The sequence below is a fragment of the Chenopodium album genome, chromosome 5, assembly GCF_948465745.1.
Source record: "Chenopodium album chromosome 5, dcCheAlbu1.1, whole genome shotgun sequence".
NCBI lineage: Eukaryota > Viridiplantae > Streptophyta > Magnoliopsida > Caryophyllales > Amaranthaceae > Chenopodium > Chenopodium album.
In genome coordinates, this window is record NC_137838.1 from 5540743 (window position 1) to 5558388 (window position 17646).

Below are 17646 nucleotides of genomic sequence, written 5' to 3' on the forward strand. Positions count from 1 at the left end.
TCATGGAGTTTGAAATTTTCACAATATTAAATAAAATGTTATGAAGTCTAATAAATGTATGCAAATTAATGTAGACAATCAATGAATGTTAATGGTGAAAAGATGGCAAAAGGTAGCCCTTGCCTAGAGCTTATTATGGTTGCACAATGGCTGTTGAGACTATGGTCTATAATTGAGAAACTTTAATTTGTGAGTTTAGATTACATTTGCCCTTCCACAATTCCACCCCCCATTCTTAGAGGTATTTGGCAATTAACCATTTAACCTAGGTCGGTTTGGAAACAACTTATATGGAGTACAGTTTATTTGATGAAAAGTTCATACGGACGAAAAAGTCCTGATTAATCACTTTGATAAAACAAAATTCGTAGATGAAGTGACAAAATCGTCAGTAAATTAACAAAAGTGTCTAGTTTGAAATTTTCGTAATTATATAAATAATTATGGGTCTATATTCGTTTCAGTTTTATCATTTGATAAACTCATATTTTCTCCGGAATATCATCAATCTATTACTCCGTACTTGTACATTAATTTAATCGTGTAAAAGTCAAAGTGTTGTTATTTTAAAGAATCGATGAAATATTAGAATGGATGTTAACCGTATGATATAAAATTTAGATCTGACGGTTGACATATTATGCGTCTAATTAGTATTCCTCCAATATTCCCATATTTTTCCGATTGAAGCTTTTCACTTTCACGCTGCACCCCTCTCTCTCTTTCTCTCTCCTCCCCCCTCTCTCTCTCCTCCATTAAAGCGCACTCTGAGTTCTCCGTTGAAGCGGCTTCAGAAGTTTCTCTCCTCCATTGAAGCAGCTTCTCAGGTAACATGTTTATTCCTTTATTTCTTCTGATTGTAGATATTTAATTTCACAATCTAGGGTTTAATTTCACACTATTTCTAATTTAATTGCTTGTATAGTCAATTTAGGGTTCTTCCTGGATGGATTATTGAACTATTGTTATAATTACTGAAGTTATGTTGGCCTATAATGAGCGATTTTGTTGCTGGAGTTTGCTATGTGTAATCTACGTTCGTTTTCTTAAACGAGAAGAAATTAATGTGATTTTTCGAGCAAAGTTTGATAATTGAGTTAAAATTGGTTGCTAATGTGCTGCATTTTTCAAGCCTAATCGATCCCATGATATCGAGCCGAGCAGAGCCCAATTTTTCGAGGCTATTCGAGAAGAGGGTGCCTTTGTGGACTTGATTTTCCGACTCCAGCCTTGATCAGTTTTGCTTAGTGGCTAAGAGATCACTGACATCATTTATAAGAATTAGTAATTGTAAAATCAATGTTAAAGTGTGAAGGAAGAGGGAAGATTAAAGTGATATGATCTATGTAATAGTTATATGGCACACCATTCAACACTTCAATTTATGGGAGGATTGTAATGATGGAGTTTGGATACTATTTTTTCCCTCAAATCTGACATAGATTGGGCGCACTAGTTTGGTTGTATATGTGCAACAAGAGTATTAGTACAAGTGTGGACTTGGCTATTTTATGAAAGATTAACGTGTCATAGGAATGAAATGTATGTAGTATTGAATTGTTCAATTCTCAACCTGTTTTTGAAAGAGAATAAGCCAACAATAATATATATAACCAATGGTTGGCTTGTTGTCTTGTGAGGAAATGTTATTATATATATCTGTTAGGACTGCTTTTTTTAGGCATCTGATTGTCATCAATTTTATTCTATGCACTTACGTTATGCATCTCCTTTACTGTGCATATGTCTCCTAATCTACTGGTAGGATAGATTTTAATGTAATACCGATTCCTAAAGTTCTATTATCCTACCAATATGTATTTTTGTTATTTGTTCAATTTTATCTTAGCCTGTTTTTGCTCTAGGTTGTTGTGGAGATTCTACATTACTTAATCTGCTGGAAACACCTTTGTGAAGAAGCATGTTTGGTTCAAGTAGCCGTAAGTATATTTACATTGCTTGTTCCGGCTGAAGTATTAGTTTTTTACTCAGAATTTTGTTATTTGTTCTTGAACAGTATTTACATTGAGCAAACACACTTTAATCAATATTTTCTTTGCTTATTGCTGTTATTATTTTTTTCTTGCATAATGTCTTGCACATAATTTGATGGCCCTTATAGCAGATATAGACAAAAAAAAAAAAAAACCTCACTTGGCCGCTGTACACAGTGGGTGATCCCACAACTATACTGATGAATCTGATAATGTCTTTGGAGTGCTTATATCTTCAAGTTCGATGATCTCTTCACCAGTATTCTATCTTGAGCACCATCTTGCCTAAGACATCCTATAGAGTGCTCATTGAAGACAAATGTCATAGATTTCTGAACTATGATAGACAATTAGACATGTGACACAAGTTATGCTATTTTACGGGAGTCTCACATGTCATGAACTAAGTAGATATGTTGATCAACTTATTTTATTCTTGTTTAAGTAGATATGCTGATTAACTTATTATATTCTTGGTTAAGTAGATATGTTGATAAACTTATTTTATCATTGTTTACATGGAGTCATGTCCACATGCCATGAATTAAAAATTACCCAGCTTGCATAGAATACTGGCTGATCTTGTATCGTTGCCTGAATTTGAGATTCTCATCACTTAAATCTCTTTAGTACTGTATCACACTTGTTAGGAGTCAACCACCACTGCTACCCTCTTTGCCTACTCAATATTGCCCTTCCTCATGGCTACTCATGCTTTTGCAGCAATAAATGACATCTCGTCGTCCCTATGGGGATTGTGCATCCTCTCATATTTTTCAAGGGAGGAGTGGTCCTCTCATCCCCTTGCTATGCTTTAGGTTTGACTACTACAAGTATATCTTGAATTTGCTCTATAAGCTCACTGTTTAAGAAGTAAAGGGGCATTATCTATCTTCTAGAAGCTTGATAGTGTGATACTGAGAGTATATTTCCACCTTTTCACTTTATTTTGAGTGGTATTTATTACACCTGTAAAATATGTTTGCTGACTAGCTAAGATGAAAAATCCCAGCTGGTAACAAGAAGTCTTTTCTTTAAGCCTGCTTATCCTTCATTCAAATTTTAATTTGTGGTCAACTGTTCTTTTCTTATTTATTTGGGTTGTGCAAAGATCTATTAGTTAGACTTAATATCCATGCGATACCTTTTATTTAGCTTGATCCATAATCATTATCTCTAAATTTTCGTTTCTTGTGCACTATTAGTGTGGTATTGATCATCTCTGCATACTTTTAGATTCATAGATTTCCAAGACCTTCATCTATGGTGGGATCCTTTGACTGTGAACTATTTACTTTTTCTGACTATGGATCATCTTTGCATCTTCTTCAACTAAGCCCTCAATTGTTTTATGTCGATCCTGTGAATGTTAGGAGGATGTGCTTGCATATTTGTGGATGTGATTTAACTTCTAATCTTCATAAGTTAAGTTTGGTTGAGGTTGCTATAGCATAAATGGCCATGGCACTCATGTGGAAGCAGCACCTTGTGATTGATGTCTTGCTTTGTTTCCATCATAGAGTGAATTGACAAATTGGAAAATTTCACTTCATCGTTGTAATCTTAGATCTTTGGATAATAAGTTATGCCGGAGAATATTCTTTTATAGCCCTTTCTTTGGCGAAGATAACATGTTTTCAACCTCTTAAAATCTACAAATATGACATAAGTGCTATGTTGTATGTGAATTTTAATAGTATGGCTTTATGAAGTGCAGAAGCACATTATTTCTGTAATTACAGATTGTGATGGCTGATGTTTTAACAAAATTGCTTATAATGGTAGTCACAATGTGGTTTTAGAACAGCTGTTACAGAACAAGAATTAAAAAAAAAAATCTTTACAGAGTAGATAAAACAGTTCTACCTTGTTTTCAGGCCATGGTAATCATATTGATTATAATAAGTAATGGCTGGGCAGCTGGCTGTTTGCTTCATTTTTCTTGTGGATTTTTGCCAATTGGTTTTATTTACAAATGGCTGGAGCCAAATTTGGTCTTGGTGTCTTTGCTGCTCGTACCATCTACTATGGCATCTTTTCCTGATGTAGATGAACATTCTGGGTTTCATTACTTTCAATCTTTCATAGTTCTTTTTTTTTTTTTTTTTTTTTTAAAGATTAATTTATTATGCTCTCTCTCTGGGTCTTGTAAAATATTTTCTTAATAAGTTGTTTGTTTTGTGATCTATCAGCTTTTGGGCAGTCACCTAGTGCATCCTTTGGATCCCAGTCACCTTTCGGGCAAAGCAATCCAACCAGTAATCCTTTTTCTGCTAATCCTTTTGGTGCTGCTAATCCTTTCGGTGCACAGACAGGAGTTTCAATGTTTGGTAGCACCTCAACTGGTGTTTTCGGTCAATCATCATCACCACTGTCTTCAACACCAGCGTTTGGTGCAGCTTCATCACCAGCATTTGGGAGTTCCAATCCTGCTTTTGGAGCCTCATCATCAGCCTTTGGAGGTATGTTGTTGATGTGTCATTTCTTTATACATTCATTACTATGCCCCTCTTTCAAATGTTAGAGTGGAACGTGTGGTACAGTATGAAGGTTATCAGTTTTGCTTTGTGATTATTCGTTGGCTGGAATATTAACTGTGGAAATCGTAATTTCCTAATTCACCTGTTTTGCAGCACCATTTCTAATTCTTGGTACACACATTCCAAGTCAATTAAGGGTTTTAGACTAAGATTGTGAAGTGTTCAGTTATAATTTACTAGAAACGTTGCTTCTTATAAATCATGCTCTCTGTTTATCTGGCTGATTTTTAATGTCTCGAATGACAGTCCATTCTTCAAACGTACTTGCATCTTCACTGATGTCTCCATATTTTCCAGACTGTCTTTTTATTTAGTTATGTGGTACTTTCATCTTAACTGATGTTGCATCTGTAACATTTATCACTTAGTCTGGGTTGCATGGGTCTATGGATGGAATAAGTTTTCAGGGTTACTGGGAATGCACTAGTTGTTATGGTCAGAAATGTTTTCTTATGTGAGCATAGGCTGTTAAATGCTTATGTATTTTGCTAATGATAGTGTCCTTCCATTCCTTGTTCATAGAAAGTTGATAAGCCATATAATTTTGTTTTGTAGGCTCTCTCACTAAATAGCTTGTATGTGTGGATTTACCCACTTATTGATTTTTTTTACTCATTTGTTTAACAAAAGTTCAATTTTTTTTTACAGGGTCATCTGTTTTTGGGCAGAAGCCTGCTTTTGGAGGTTTTGGTGCTGGTGCTCAAACAAGTCCATTTGGAAGCTCATTTCAACAATCACAGCCTTCATTTGGCAGTAATGTATTCGGTGCTTCTTCATCACCATTTGGTGCACAAAGTCAACCTGCATTTGGTGGTACTAGCTCCCCTGCCTTTGGATCAACTACATCATCATTTGGCGCTACAAGTTCCCCTGCTTTTGGAGCTACCAGCACCCCTGCCTTTGGCTCAACACCTACTCCAACTTTTGGAAGCACAGGAACTGCCTTTGGTGTGTCAAGTTCGCCTGCTTTTGGGTCAGGAGGAGCATTTGGGTCTTCCAGCACTCCTGTCTTTGGCGCTGGCGGCACCTCTGCATTTGGTGGCACTACCACCCAAGCATTTGGTGCTGCTACTACTCCAACCTTTGGGGCTACTCCTAACACTTCAGCCTTTGGTGCTGCTCCTTCTTCAGCTTTTGGGGCTAGCACTAGCACTCCAGCATTTGGCACGGCAACTTCCAGTTCCCCATCTTTTAATTTTGGCTCCAGCCCTGCCTTTGGTCAAACTACGTCTACTTTTGGAAGCTCCGGTTTCGGGTCTACACCTTCTTCTTCTCCATTTGGTAAATTTTGGTCTGATAACTATTTTATACTAAACAGGTGTGGCTTTAATTGTATAATTATATGGCTTCAGCATTGATGATTAGATTTTTTTGTTTGTAGGAGCGTCAACTTCCACTACTTTTGGTGGTGGCTTTGGGCAGTCAAATTTGGGAGGAAGTAGAGTTGCTTCCTACACACCAACTTTAGAAGCTGATGCATCTGGTACCCAAGCTGGAAAGTTGGAATCAATATCTGCCATGCCAGTTTACAAAGACAAAAGCCATGAAGAGCTGAGATGGGAGGATTACCAGCGTGGTGATAAAGGTTTGTCTGTTGCTCCCTTCACCCTCTAAACTGCAACTAAAAAAGACATGTGGTTATTTAATGTACTCTTATTCTATTGTTCACATTGCTCGAATTTTTTTTTATTATAAGACTATTATTTGAAACGATGCTGGAGCTTTTTCCAGAATCATTCAGTAACTATCGATTTTGTTACTGTTCATAATTATATAAACTACTTCCTCCGTTTTTTTTAGTTGATATCGTTTTAACTTTTACACTATTCACACATTACACTTTTGACTAGCTTTTATGAGTTATGGCTACGATAAAACATAGTCAAGTGGGATCTTGCTTGAATCGTCTCAATGTATATGTTATTACTTATTAGTATTTACTTTTTATAATTTTACAATGTCGAGAATTAGAGATATTAATGGTTAAAAAAGTGCGTTGGCAAGCTTGATAATAGTATGGTGTCCACTAAATAAAAACGGAGATAGTATTACAGAAGATACAAGGTTTAATTTTTTCTGTAAAACATTATTCATGCACAAACTTAATTCTTTCTACGGAGATATAAACTGTTAATTTTCTAAGTCTTCTTTTTTCTGTTTTTACAACTTCTGGAGTAGGCAGAAGTATGAATTGATATCAAGCACCATATTCAATAAAACTTAAGTGTAGCTGACAGGAGTAGCTTGTTCAGGTGCTTTTTACTTTTAGGAATTAAGCTAATGAGATTGAGAAATGTGTTGTGAGATTTAAGCCTTTCATTTAAAGGAAAAAAGATTTAACTCCTCGGTTGGAAGGAGTTAGGAGCATGGTATAAAAATGCGGCCGTTACGTCGCGAACCGGCCGGTTTGTAACGGATTTTGAACTTACCAATCCGATATTTACCGTTTTAGCACGGAATTTTTTCAAAAGGCCGAGATTTTGGCCGATACAGCCAATACGAAATGAATCTCGCCCGCATCGAACGTTATTGACTCAAAATTTGGTTAATTTTCAGAAGAATTACCTAGTTTGTAGGCAAAAAGAAAGGGAAAAAAGAAAAAAAATGGAGAAACTCCATTAAAACCGATGAGTTTCTTATATCAGAACCAAAGGAAGATAGATAAAGTAAATAGTGGGACAGCTGTAACAAGGTAATCACGTGTAAGTTGAATTGGGTTTGGTAGGCTTTATTTATTTATTTTATTTTATTATAGAGTAATATAAGCTGGTGGGTACTGGTGGGACAATAGTGGGCCAATGGTCACTTGCTATGTCAGGTGGCCATTTATGTTTGGTATTTGTTTTTTAAATTGTTGTCAATGGGTAAACAAAAAACAAACAATGTTAGGAGTAATACGGACTTATGGTATTGGTTTAAAGGCCATAAAGTACTTCCTCCGTTAATTATTATGTGCAACAAAGGAATGTTTTATGTCTCATAAATAATACCCCTTTGTTGCACATAATAGTTAACGGAGGTAGTATAATAATTTAATTCAAAACCCATATAGAAAAATTTAAAAATCCTAAATTATAATATTTGGATTAATAAATTTTAAATAAAATTCTACTGCTACAACCGCTACCCGGTCCGCGATCAATGCATCAATACCGTTACCGTGATACCACAACCTTCCCGCGATCGCGACTGAGACCGCATTTTTATACTATGGTTAGGAAGGACATGAAGTATATGGATTTGCATGAGGATGAAGCATTGGATTGCAAGGGATGGAGGAGGAAGTTTTTTGTAGATGACTATCTGGAAAAATCAATTTTGGTTCCCACTTATGGGATTAAGGCTTTGATTGATTGAAAGGAAAAAAGAACTTGATTGAGATAATGAGATGTACTGGAGTTGAGGAACACTATATCAAAATTATGACTTAATTGTCATTGATGTTAATAGGAGGAGGTAGAGTATTACTTTGAGGATGTTTTAGTTCTTTTGTTCTGCAGCTATAGGGTTGCACTTTTATCCAACATGGGAATTGGAGTCAGTTGATGAGAGGCCGTGCCCGCTAAATAATAATGTTATACTGTATCATCATATACCAAATTAACCAAGAGAGTGGCGAGTCGGAAGTAATTGACTAATTGTTTCATTCCACATAAATCAATTAATTGCTCTCCATTTTGTTTTCTTTTTTCTTTTTTGAAAAAAGGGTTTTACTGCAAGTGATTTAATGAGAAATGGAATACGGCATTTCTTTGGTTTTGGTTGTTGAATCACAAGGATTGAGGTCATCTGTTTATTTACTCCTATCCTCAAGTAATGGAACATTTAGTTTTGTATAAAGGTTAGGAGAGATGTTTGCGTTTAGGGGTGCGTGTAGCTCAATTTCTGATGTAGGGAGGAAAAAGTGAAGAACATATTGAATAAAATGTTTATTTTCTGTGGGAATACCAATATGGTAGATGTTAATGAGTGGTGTATTCACTAATTCTTTCAAAGACGATGAAATAAGTCCATGTGATTCTACTCAATTAAAACTTCCAAGCGAATAATTTGTTTTCTCATTTTGCATCTGTGGCTGATTATGCACAAAATTTTATTTTAAGGGTATCTTATTAGCGGTGTATGCTCTGTTGGCTAAATCTTATCTTGATATTTTTTTCCTTGTAAAAAGAAAGCCGTGTTATTTTTTGTATATCTCTTTCGATCTTTTTACAGTGCATGTCTTTCACTCTGCTATGATTAAGTCCTTGGTTCATCTTTTTATTAGATAAAGCTTACTTTCAATTTTATGGGCAAGGCTGCTGGCTACATACTCCAAGTATGCTCCGTTGATGTTTGCTAAGTTGGTTGACTGTCATGATTTTGACTGAACATAATACATTATAGTAATCTCTACGTTTTTTCAGCTGTTTGTATTAAAAAAGTTAATGTTCTATTACCATCCATTGGTGTCTATTCTAGGTGGTCCTGCTCCTGCTGGTCAATCTACTCCAGGGATGAACTTTGGCATGTCTACTCCAGCACCGACACAAACACCAACACAGTCAAGCCCCTTTTCAACCCCAGCATTTGGACAGACATCATCAAATCCTTTTTCAACATCTGTACAAGCAAATCCATTTGCTTCAAAACCTTCTGGTTTTGGAACTACTACCTCAACATTTGGTTCCTCACCTTTTGGCTCTAACACAACGCCTGTTTTTGGGTCAACTCCAGCATCAACACCTTCCTTGTTTGGATCATCGACTCCAGGCTTTGGTTCAGGCACTTCCCCTTCTCTGTTTAGTGGAATGTCTTCCGCAATTGGATCTACATCTACATTTAATTCTGCACCTACTCAAGGTGCTCCTGCAGCATTTGGTTCCACTTTTGGGAATTCTCAGCCATCTTCCCTGTTTCAGCCATCTTCCTCACTTGGAACAGGAACTACTTTTGGGCAAACTAGTTCCTCCATTGGACAGAGTCCTAACTTCGGACAAAATATGTTTAATAATTCATCATCTGCCTTTGGGTCAAATGTATTTTCAAGCACCACAAGCAACCAGTTTAATTTTTCTCAAAGCACTGTAAGTCCATGTTGAATTATTGTGTTTTTAAATTTCTATGTATGAAATTTTATATAATTTTACATAAAATTATCTGTTGCCATTTCTAGTCTGACATAAAATGTATGTATATGTTTATGCTGTAGACTTGTAGTCTCTCCGTTTTTAAATACTTGCTCCATTTCTCTATGCGCGGTGTTTTAGGAGAAATTGGAGAAAGTAACAAAATATAGAGATAGTGGGGTTAGTGGAAGGTAAATTGGAGGAGAGAGAATGTAAAAGTAATAAAATTGGGTCCCAATAGTTGAGAGAAATGAATTAAATATTATAAAAGGAAATAGAGCAAATATTTAAAAACGGCCGCAAAAGTAAATTGGAGCAAGTATTTAAAAACGGAGGTAGTATGTTTTAAAGGAATTATGACTATTTTCCTTTTTGCTTCTTAAGATATTCAACGCTGGTGCTTGAGTATTGTTTTTTTTTTTTTTTTTTTTTTTTTTTTTCCTTTCCTTTCCTGTTGTCAATTTGATAATGTAAACTGGGAAGGAAAGCTATTTGAAATACATGTTATTAGCTAGAATTTAGGTTTGCGGGAAGATCCTAATTTCCTAACTATATAGAGAGGATAACTGACAAAGTGACGAGGGACTAAACAGACTTCCACCCCTTGTTAAAGAATATTGATTTTTAAAGCTGACAATTCAGTCTGTATTCTATTGTTTAATGAAATTTCCGTGATGAAAATATTTGAGAGTTAATTTTTGTGCTGCCTGAATGCTATTCTTATTTTTTTTATTTGGTTGATTTGCAGCCCTCTCTTTCATCTCCCTTTCAATCCAGTCTTCCTACACAGACAACTAGTACTTTTAACATGAGCACCTTTGGTCAGGCGCCAGCAGGTACTTTAGTCAATTTTTATCTCTCCTTTTGTATATTAGGTTTCTATGCATATTTTCTTATTATGTATTCCATGTGTTAGGTGTGGGCAGTGGCTTTGGTGGATCTGGCATGTTTGCACAGAATACTGGACAGCTGTATGTTTACTTTGCTCTTCTTCTGTTGGCTATTTCTTCTCAATTATGTTGCACCTGCTTTGTTTATTTGATTTTGGCAACAAGCTTTGGAGTCTTTGGCTTATTTAACATGGAATAGATGCTTGTATGACTCATGCCTGATAAACATCTGTGCAAAAATGAATGTTCTCAATTGCATGTGATTTATTTTATTTTTCCATCATATGGGGATGGGATGAGAGGAGGCAACAATTATCTATGCCCTTTTCCTTCTTAATAGGGAAGCAAAGTGTTTCAGGCTTACATCACCCTGAATAAGGTTGAAGGATATGCAGGCAGATTTAGCTTTGATTGTCTGAAAGTTAAGATAAAATACGTCTTTATGCCTCTGAGCTTCACTTCTGCCTTTGTTGGAGAGAATTCAGTGAAGATGAAAAGTAGGTTAATATAAATATGGAAGGATAACTGTGCGTCTGTGCCTACATATGAGAATCACAGAATACCTTAGCTTCTCCTGTTACTCTGTTAGACTTTGACTTTTCTGCAATACATATACTTCGTATTATCTTGTGCGAAGCAATTAGGGTGTTTTGAATCTAAATGAAAGATAAAAAAAGTCATAATTTCAAATAAATAGCACTTTTAGGGTATAAGGAGGGATAATTTAACAATAGTAGACTGAACTTAAGTTGTGATCCATCATCCATGTTCTACGAAATTAGGCTGAAGTAAGATATTAACAAATATAATTTAATGTATGAATCATGTTAAACAAAACAGATGTATTGTTGTCAGATGCAATTTTTTATTTTCATGCTCTTCAGACTCCAGTGCTGTAATTGTAAATTCTACATCTGTTTTTTTTGTTGATATAGCTCATAGTTTTGTCCTTGTACTTATATTATCAATTTTGTCTATGCGAAATATTTCCCTTTTCATTAAGGTATATAATAGTATGGGTTTTTTTACTTGTTTGTGTGGTTGGTTACAAAGGATTTTGAATTCTCTGGTAGTCTGATTTTATTGTAACTTTTAAGAAAGAAAGAAAAGAAAATATGATTAGCTTGTCATACCATTTTTATTTTTTTAAGTATTTGGACATCTTGTTACTCATTTGTGCGCATAATTATGTGCAATTTAGCACTTCAATTTGAAATACTTCCAGTGCTTATATAGAATCGATTACTCACAAGTCACAACAGCAAACATATAAGTTGATTACTAATGTACACTTTTCGCATCATGCCACAGATCTTCAAACCAGATATCTGCAGTTGCCCAACCAGTTGCAGTCACAAATCCTTTTGGGACCCTTCCAGCTATGCCTCATATGTCAATTGGAAATACTGGAACCTCACCATCCATTCAATATGGGATCTCTAGCATGCCTGTAAACATTTCTATCCAGCTCATTTGTTTAAAATTATGCTGCAAATTTTTAGTGATGTTTGTGTATTTGATGCTATTATCTTCTTTCCAGGTTGTTGATAAACCTACCCCTGTCAGAATATCATCCTTTTTAACGTCACGACATTTGTCTCAGAGGCGGATCAGGCTACCCGCAAGGAAATATCATCCTAAGAATGATGGTTCAAGGGTGTGTTTATGAGTGTATCTCATTGCTATTTCATGCACTTGCAAACTTTTTCCATAAACTAATAGTTGTTGCATGCAGGTTCCTTTCTTCAGTGATGATGATGAGGCGCCTAGCACTCCTAAGGCAGATGCTCTATTTGTTCCCAGGGAAAACCCAAGAGCATTGATAATTCGGCCGATTGATCAATGGCCAAAATCTTCAATGAAGGAAGCGTGTGTCTTAGTGCATGAAAATGGTATTGAATTTCTACATCTTGTAAGAGTTAGAATAAGTATTTTGGTTCATTGATCTGGTGATTCCTTTTTAGACAGCTGTTTCTGCTGTCTTCACATCACTGTTCTATTGACTTTGCTTTTGCAATGAGGTTGTGGAAGTAGGATGCCCTTGGGAGATGATAAGGGATAATAATAAGAGAAGTTAGATTTTCAGAAAGAGTCAGAACTTAGATATTTGCGTATGTATATGCCTGTTTCTAAATATCGTCTTTCTGACTCCATTTCTTATTGTTTTTACCTTTTCCCTTTGATGTAATTTTAATAGTGGAAAGAAAATGTAGAAATTGTTTCGAATGGAGCAGTATAAATTCTAGATGTGTTAAAGAGATGAATAATAAAAAATAAAAATAAAATAAAAAAAATTGAAACATACCAGAATGGAAAGGGGTATATTTACTGGGAAGCCATATTTTATGTAATTTGTAGGCTATGATTCATATCTGCACAGTTTTAATGATTTGGTTAGAGTTTAATGTTTTAATTGCTCTGTCTAACGCTCCCCCTTCTATTTTCTATACTTTGAAAGGTAATACACCAAATGAGAATGAGCATCTTCAGAATGGATCCCTTGCTGAAGGGAATGGTAGTAAGTGACTTCTTTTTTCCTGATTTGAACCATTAGGAGTTTACACTATGCTCGAGGTTTTGTTAATAAATTTTTTTTATTGTTCAGAAAAAGTATGATGATGCTTTGAATATGTTGATTGCTCTTTATTTATGTTTATTATTATTATTATTATTATTATTACTAGTATTAATTTTTATTTGATATTGTATCATATTGCATATGAGTGTGTGTGCAAGGACAGATTGAGAGAGTGTACTGCTCGCCCATGATCCATATAATTGGGGGGGGGGGGGGGTGTCAGGCTATCTAGGCCATGTACTGCTCACCCATGATACATATAATATGCTATATCATCTGTTGTATTGGTTTAAGTCCACTATAACCTAAGGTAGTTTAGTGGTAAACTGGTAATACAGGGGATAAGATAGTGGCCACAATTTTGAAGCATTCACCCACATCAGTTTCTTTTTAAGTAGCAGTACCCTTCCCCTCAACCTCCTTTTTTGCCAGTTTTCTAGTTGTATATACTTCCTCTATTTTCTTTTACTTGCAACACACTTTTTGGAGGTGATTAGAGAAAGAAAACGAATAAATTTATCGATATAATATTAACAGCAAGAGTATGGAAGGGTTAATTTTTATGGTATAAATTATTTTGATTGATTTGTTTGCTTACTATGAGACAGTGTTAAAAGTAAAAGAGAATGGAGGAGGGTTTTTTTTTTGGTCTTCCTTGGACCTTTTGGCTCTCAAGAAAAATGTTCTTAAACAATAAATACCTCTTTTTTTTTCCTTTTTTTTTGGGGAAAACTTGAATCCAACTAAAAGTTATAAACAGTTGTTCTCATAAATAAGCTCTATTAGAAACATTATCTTAAGCAGTCCTGTCATTTGATTCATACCATATCACCATCACTACAGTTTGAAGAGCTGATAGCGGTGGTCCTGCCTTTCGATTCATACTAGGTGATTGCTCCTCTTTGCCACCATTCTGAACCACATATAATCTCCCATTAAGTCAGAACTCTTTCCAATAATTTTAGCTACACCCATTTGAAATTTTAAAGGGACCTACTGTAAATGAAGAGGGGGCGGGGAAAGATAAACCAAGGACAGAAAGGGTGGATAGGTTGTAAGGATACAGTCGATGGATGGTTTTGAATTCTGACAAGTATGTGACATTATGTCTTGTTGACTTGCAAGTTGGGCTTCTTTTAAAATTCAGCTTAATTTAGGGTTCAAATTGAAGCTATTTTATGCAATTAAGTGCAGGGCTGTGGGCATTTTTCTCTTACATGATTTTAAAGATGTCGAGTTTTAATTTAATTGTGACCTTTTAGGTGTATAAGTTAGATCTCTCTATCACTGTGCCTTTTGCCTTGCATGAGATGGTTGACGCCACAACTCTCTTAGTGTCCAATGAATGTCTTTCCAGGGATGGCTGGATGCTGGATTAGTCCTGGGCTGCGCCTTGTGTGTTAAAATTAAGATCATCTCTTCGTTGTGTTTTTATTATTTCAATTCTCATAAATATGAATGTTTTCAGGCGTGCCCAATGGAAATGGATTGATTAATGAACGAAGTCATCCTGTTAGAATCAGCCAGAAACCCGGTGCTACCTCTGATGATGCTTCAAACCATAAAGGAGATTCTTATATTACACTTTCAGGTCACAGAGCTGGTGAGGCGGCTATAGTTTATGAGCATGGGGCTGATATTGAGGCAATGATGCCTAAACTTCGGCACTCTGATTATTACACAGAGCCCCGTATCCAAGAGCTGGCTGCTAAAGAAAGGGCTGAACCAGGGTTCTGCAGACATGTCAAGGATTTTGTAGTGGGACGACATGGCTATGGAAGCATTAGATTCCTGGGGGAAACTGATGTAAGGCGGCTTGATCTCGAAACGCTTATCCAATTCAACAATCGAGAGGTAATTGTCTATATGGATGATAGCAAGAAACCCCCAGTAGGTCAAGGACTTAACAAGTCTGCTGAGGTAACACTTCTTAACATCAAGTGCTTTGACAAAAAAACTGGTAATCAAATCTTAGAAGGACCAAGAATTGAAAAATACAAGGAAATGCTGAAGAAGAAAGCAGAGGATCAAGGTGCTGAATTTTTGTCCTACGACCCTATTAAAGGAGAGTGGAAATTTAGGGTCAGCCACTTCAGCAAATATGTGCTTTACGACGATGACCAATGGGATATTGCTTGACGGTCACTGTTTTTCTCTTAAATTAGCAGGAGATGTTATATGTACCTGGTTGCTGCAAGTTTTCTGCTGGCAGGTCCTTTGTTGTGATCTTAAATTTGGTTTGTTTTTTATGGGTTCTGTATATGCACCAATTATTTTTGGTTCTACTGCCATCTTATGGTGGAAAATTGTATTGTAATTTTAATTTTCAATTTTGGTGATGGAAGTATGGAACGTTTGGAACTAGTTAAAATTTAGAAAATTAGTTCTTCTCGGCCTCCTGGGGTTCTGAACGCTATGTCTATAATTTCTCATATAATTGGTTTAAATCTGAAGGAAAAGGCTTGTTAGGTATACACTAAGTTATTCTATATTAGTACTTGCTCTGTTTCATCAGTTTATACAATTCTTAAGGCACATTTGTTAATGGATTTCAAACAGCAATATCTGCAATCAACAGTTGGTAAAAAAAACAAACTAATAGTAGTAGTAATAAATTGCTATTCCAATTTTGAAAATATAATAAATTGACTAACTGCTTTTCGAGTTACAAGAATAATTTCACCCAAATCATGGCAATAAAATAAGCACTACCTTTTGTATATCTGTCTTTGAAGCTGCTATAGTAATACAAAGCAGAAGCCATAAGGCAATAAAACCCAAGACGAGAACTCCTCTAACTTATAAGATATGGAGTACAATAGATAATACGGGTATCATAATACAGTAACACTTATTTTCTCCGATGTAAAACAACTCACATGTGCACAGTATGAGGTTCAACTGTATACAGTAAACATCTCCAACTCCATTTATTTGCTCCTGTTGATAACATTTCCTGAAAATTCAAACCCATTAACAAAAACCCAATTCAATTATAACCCGAAATTTCTCAAAAACACAATCCAATAACAAATCACCAACAGACTTTTTTATTATGATTCCAACCAAAAATTGAAACAAACCTCAAGATTTGAGCTTTGAACAAGCAGAAATCCCAGATTGAGAGTAAGAGTCTTCCCAATTAATACCATCAAAGCTCCGAATTTCAACATGGGTTACAGTCCCAGGATCAAGGCAAGCCAGAGTAACCCCAATACCATCTGGATTCGATCGAGGAGTGTAGAAAGAGGTGATTCCACAAACATTACAGAAAGTGTGCTTAGCAATATGGATCCCAAAAGTATAGGTAGTAATGTTTGATTCTCCAGAAATTAATTTGAAATGATTCATTGGGACAACGAAATGGGTGTTACCTCTCATTGAACATGTTGAACAATTGCATTTCCAAGCAATTAAAGAGGTGGGTGCTTCTACTTTCCATCTTACTCTCTTGCAATGGCATCCTCCATTGTGGGTTACTAAGGTTGGTTCTGGGTTTGAGCTCATTTGAGCAGAGGAGAAAGAAAGAAAGGGAAATGAATGAATGATGAATGAATTTGGGAAAAAAAAATTGGTCGATGTTTTTATATGAGTCAAATGTGTCAAATGAAGTTAACGCCGTCAAGTGTTATTGTGGCCAATCCTTTGCTTGAAAGAAAAGAAGAGAGAGAAACAAATATACAGAGATAGAGGGGTACTTTCATGGCGATTTTCCGATAGATCCGGTTTGATTTTCTGGTCGCCCGTTTGCAAAGTTCGACCTCGGTATCCGAATCCCTCCTTTAACTTATTATTGTGTGGTATGGGTTCGTGAAATCGACGTATCGGAGCTGAATTGAAGTTGTTCGTAATTGAAGATGGTGAAATGGGCTGAACAAAGTGAAACTACTGAGTGATTAAAGGATTGAAGGCTGCGAAATTGCTGAGTTATTGATGGTGGGTGAGCTGGAGCAATTTCAGAGATGGTGAATTGCAGAGAGCAATAGTTGACAGCTCTCCAACGTCGTCTGTCCTCGAAACGGGGTATTGTTCAACGGGATGTGTGGGCAGTCCTTGTGTCGACGATTTTGCCCCTTATTTAATGACTGAAAAGACACTGATGCCCTTATATCAACAAGTTATGTTGATATAGGATATCAACTTGTATTTCCTCGTTTTTATATAGGGTCTATTTCTAATGATTTTGGGTGTTTTATTAGTGGGTCGTTGCACGAGCTTACATAAAGTAGGCTTTGTCAAAAGGGAGGGAAGAAATTTAATAATCTAGTGAAACAAATAGAGATGAATTCAATCGTTAATTTCTTTAATTATCAATAAGTTGATTGGTTTGTTATAGTTAAAGAGAGGGGTTAGGATAATGCTTTTGCTAATATTTTTTACTTTCAAGTTTGCTAAAGTGTAAGTAGAGCTGTCAATTCAGGTAAACGGGTCGGGTTTGGGTCGGGTAAGAGCAGGTCGGGTCAACTCGAGTCGGGTTAATTCAGATTAATTCCATAACCTATGCAGGTCGGGTTTGGGTTATGCTTGAGTCGGGTC

The 17646-nt window shown here is 35.8% G+C and overlaps 1 protein-coding gene across 1 annotated transcript; it reads left to right on the forward strand.

Moving 5' to 3' along the window:
• The first annotated feature begins 694 nt into the window (after positions 1-694).
• On the forward strand, positions 695-15493 carry LOC145631649 (nuclear pore complex protein NUP98A-like). The gene is made up of 13 exons (XM_081683775.1): positions 695-827; positions 1866-1940; positions 4187-4456; positions 5183-5815; positions 5916-6119; positions 8996-9600; positions 10391-10478; positions 10559-10613; positions 11844-11982; positions 12073-12189; positions 12268-12424; positions 12991-13050; positions 14579-15493. Exons 2-13 carry the CDS (start codon positions 1922-1924, stop codon positions 15247-15249), a joined length of 3018 nt encoding a protein of 1005 aa, XP_081539901.1. The 5' UTR covers positions 695-827; positions 1866-1921; the 3' UTR covers positions 15250-15493.
• Positions 15494-17646: the final 2153 nt, after the last annotated feature.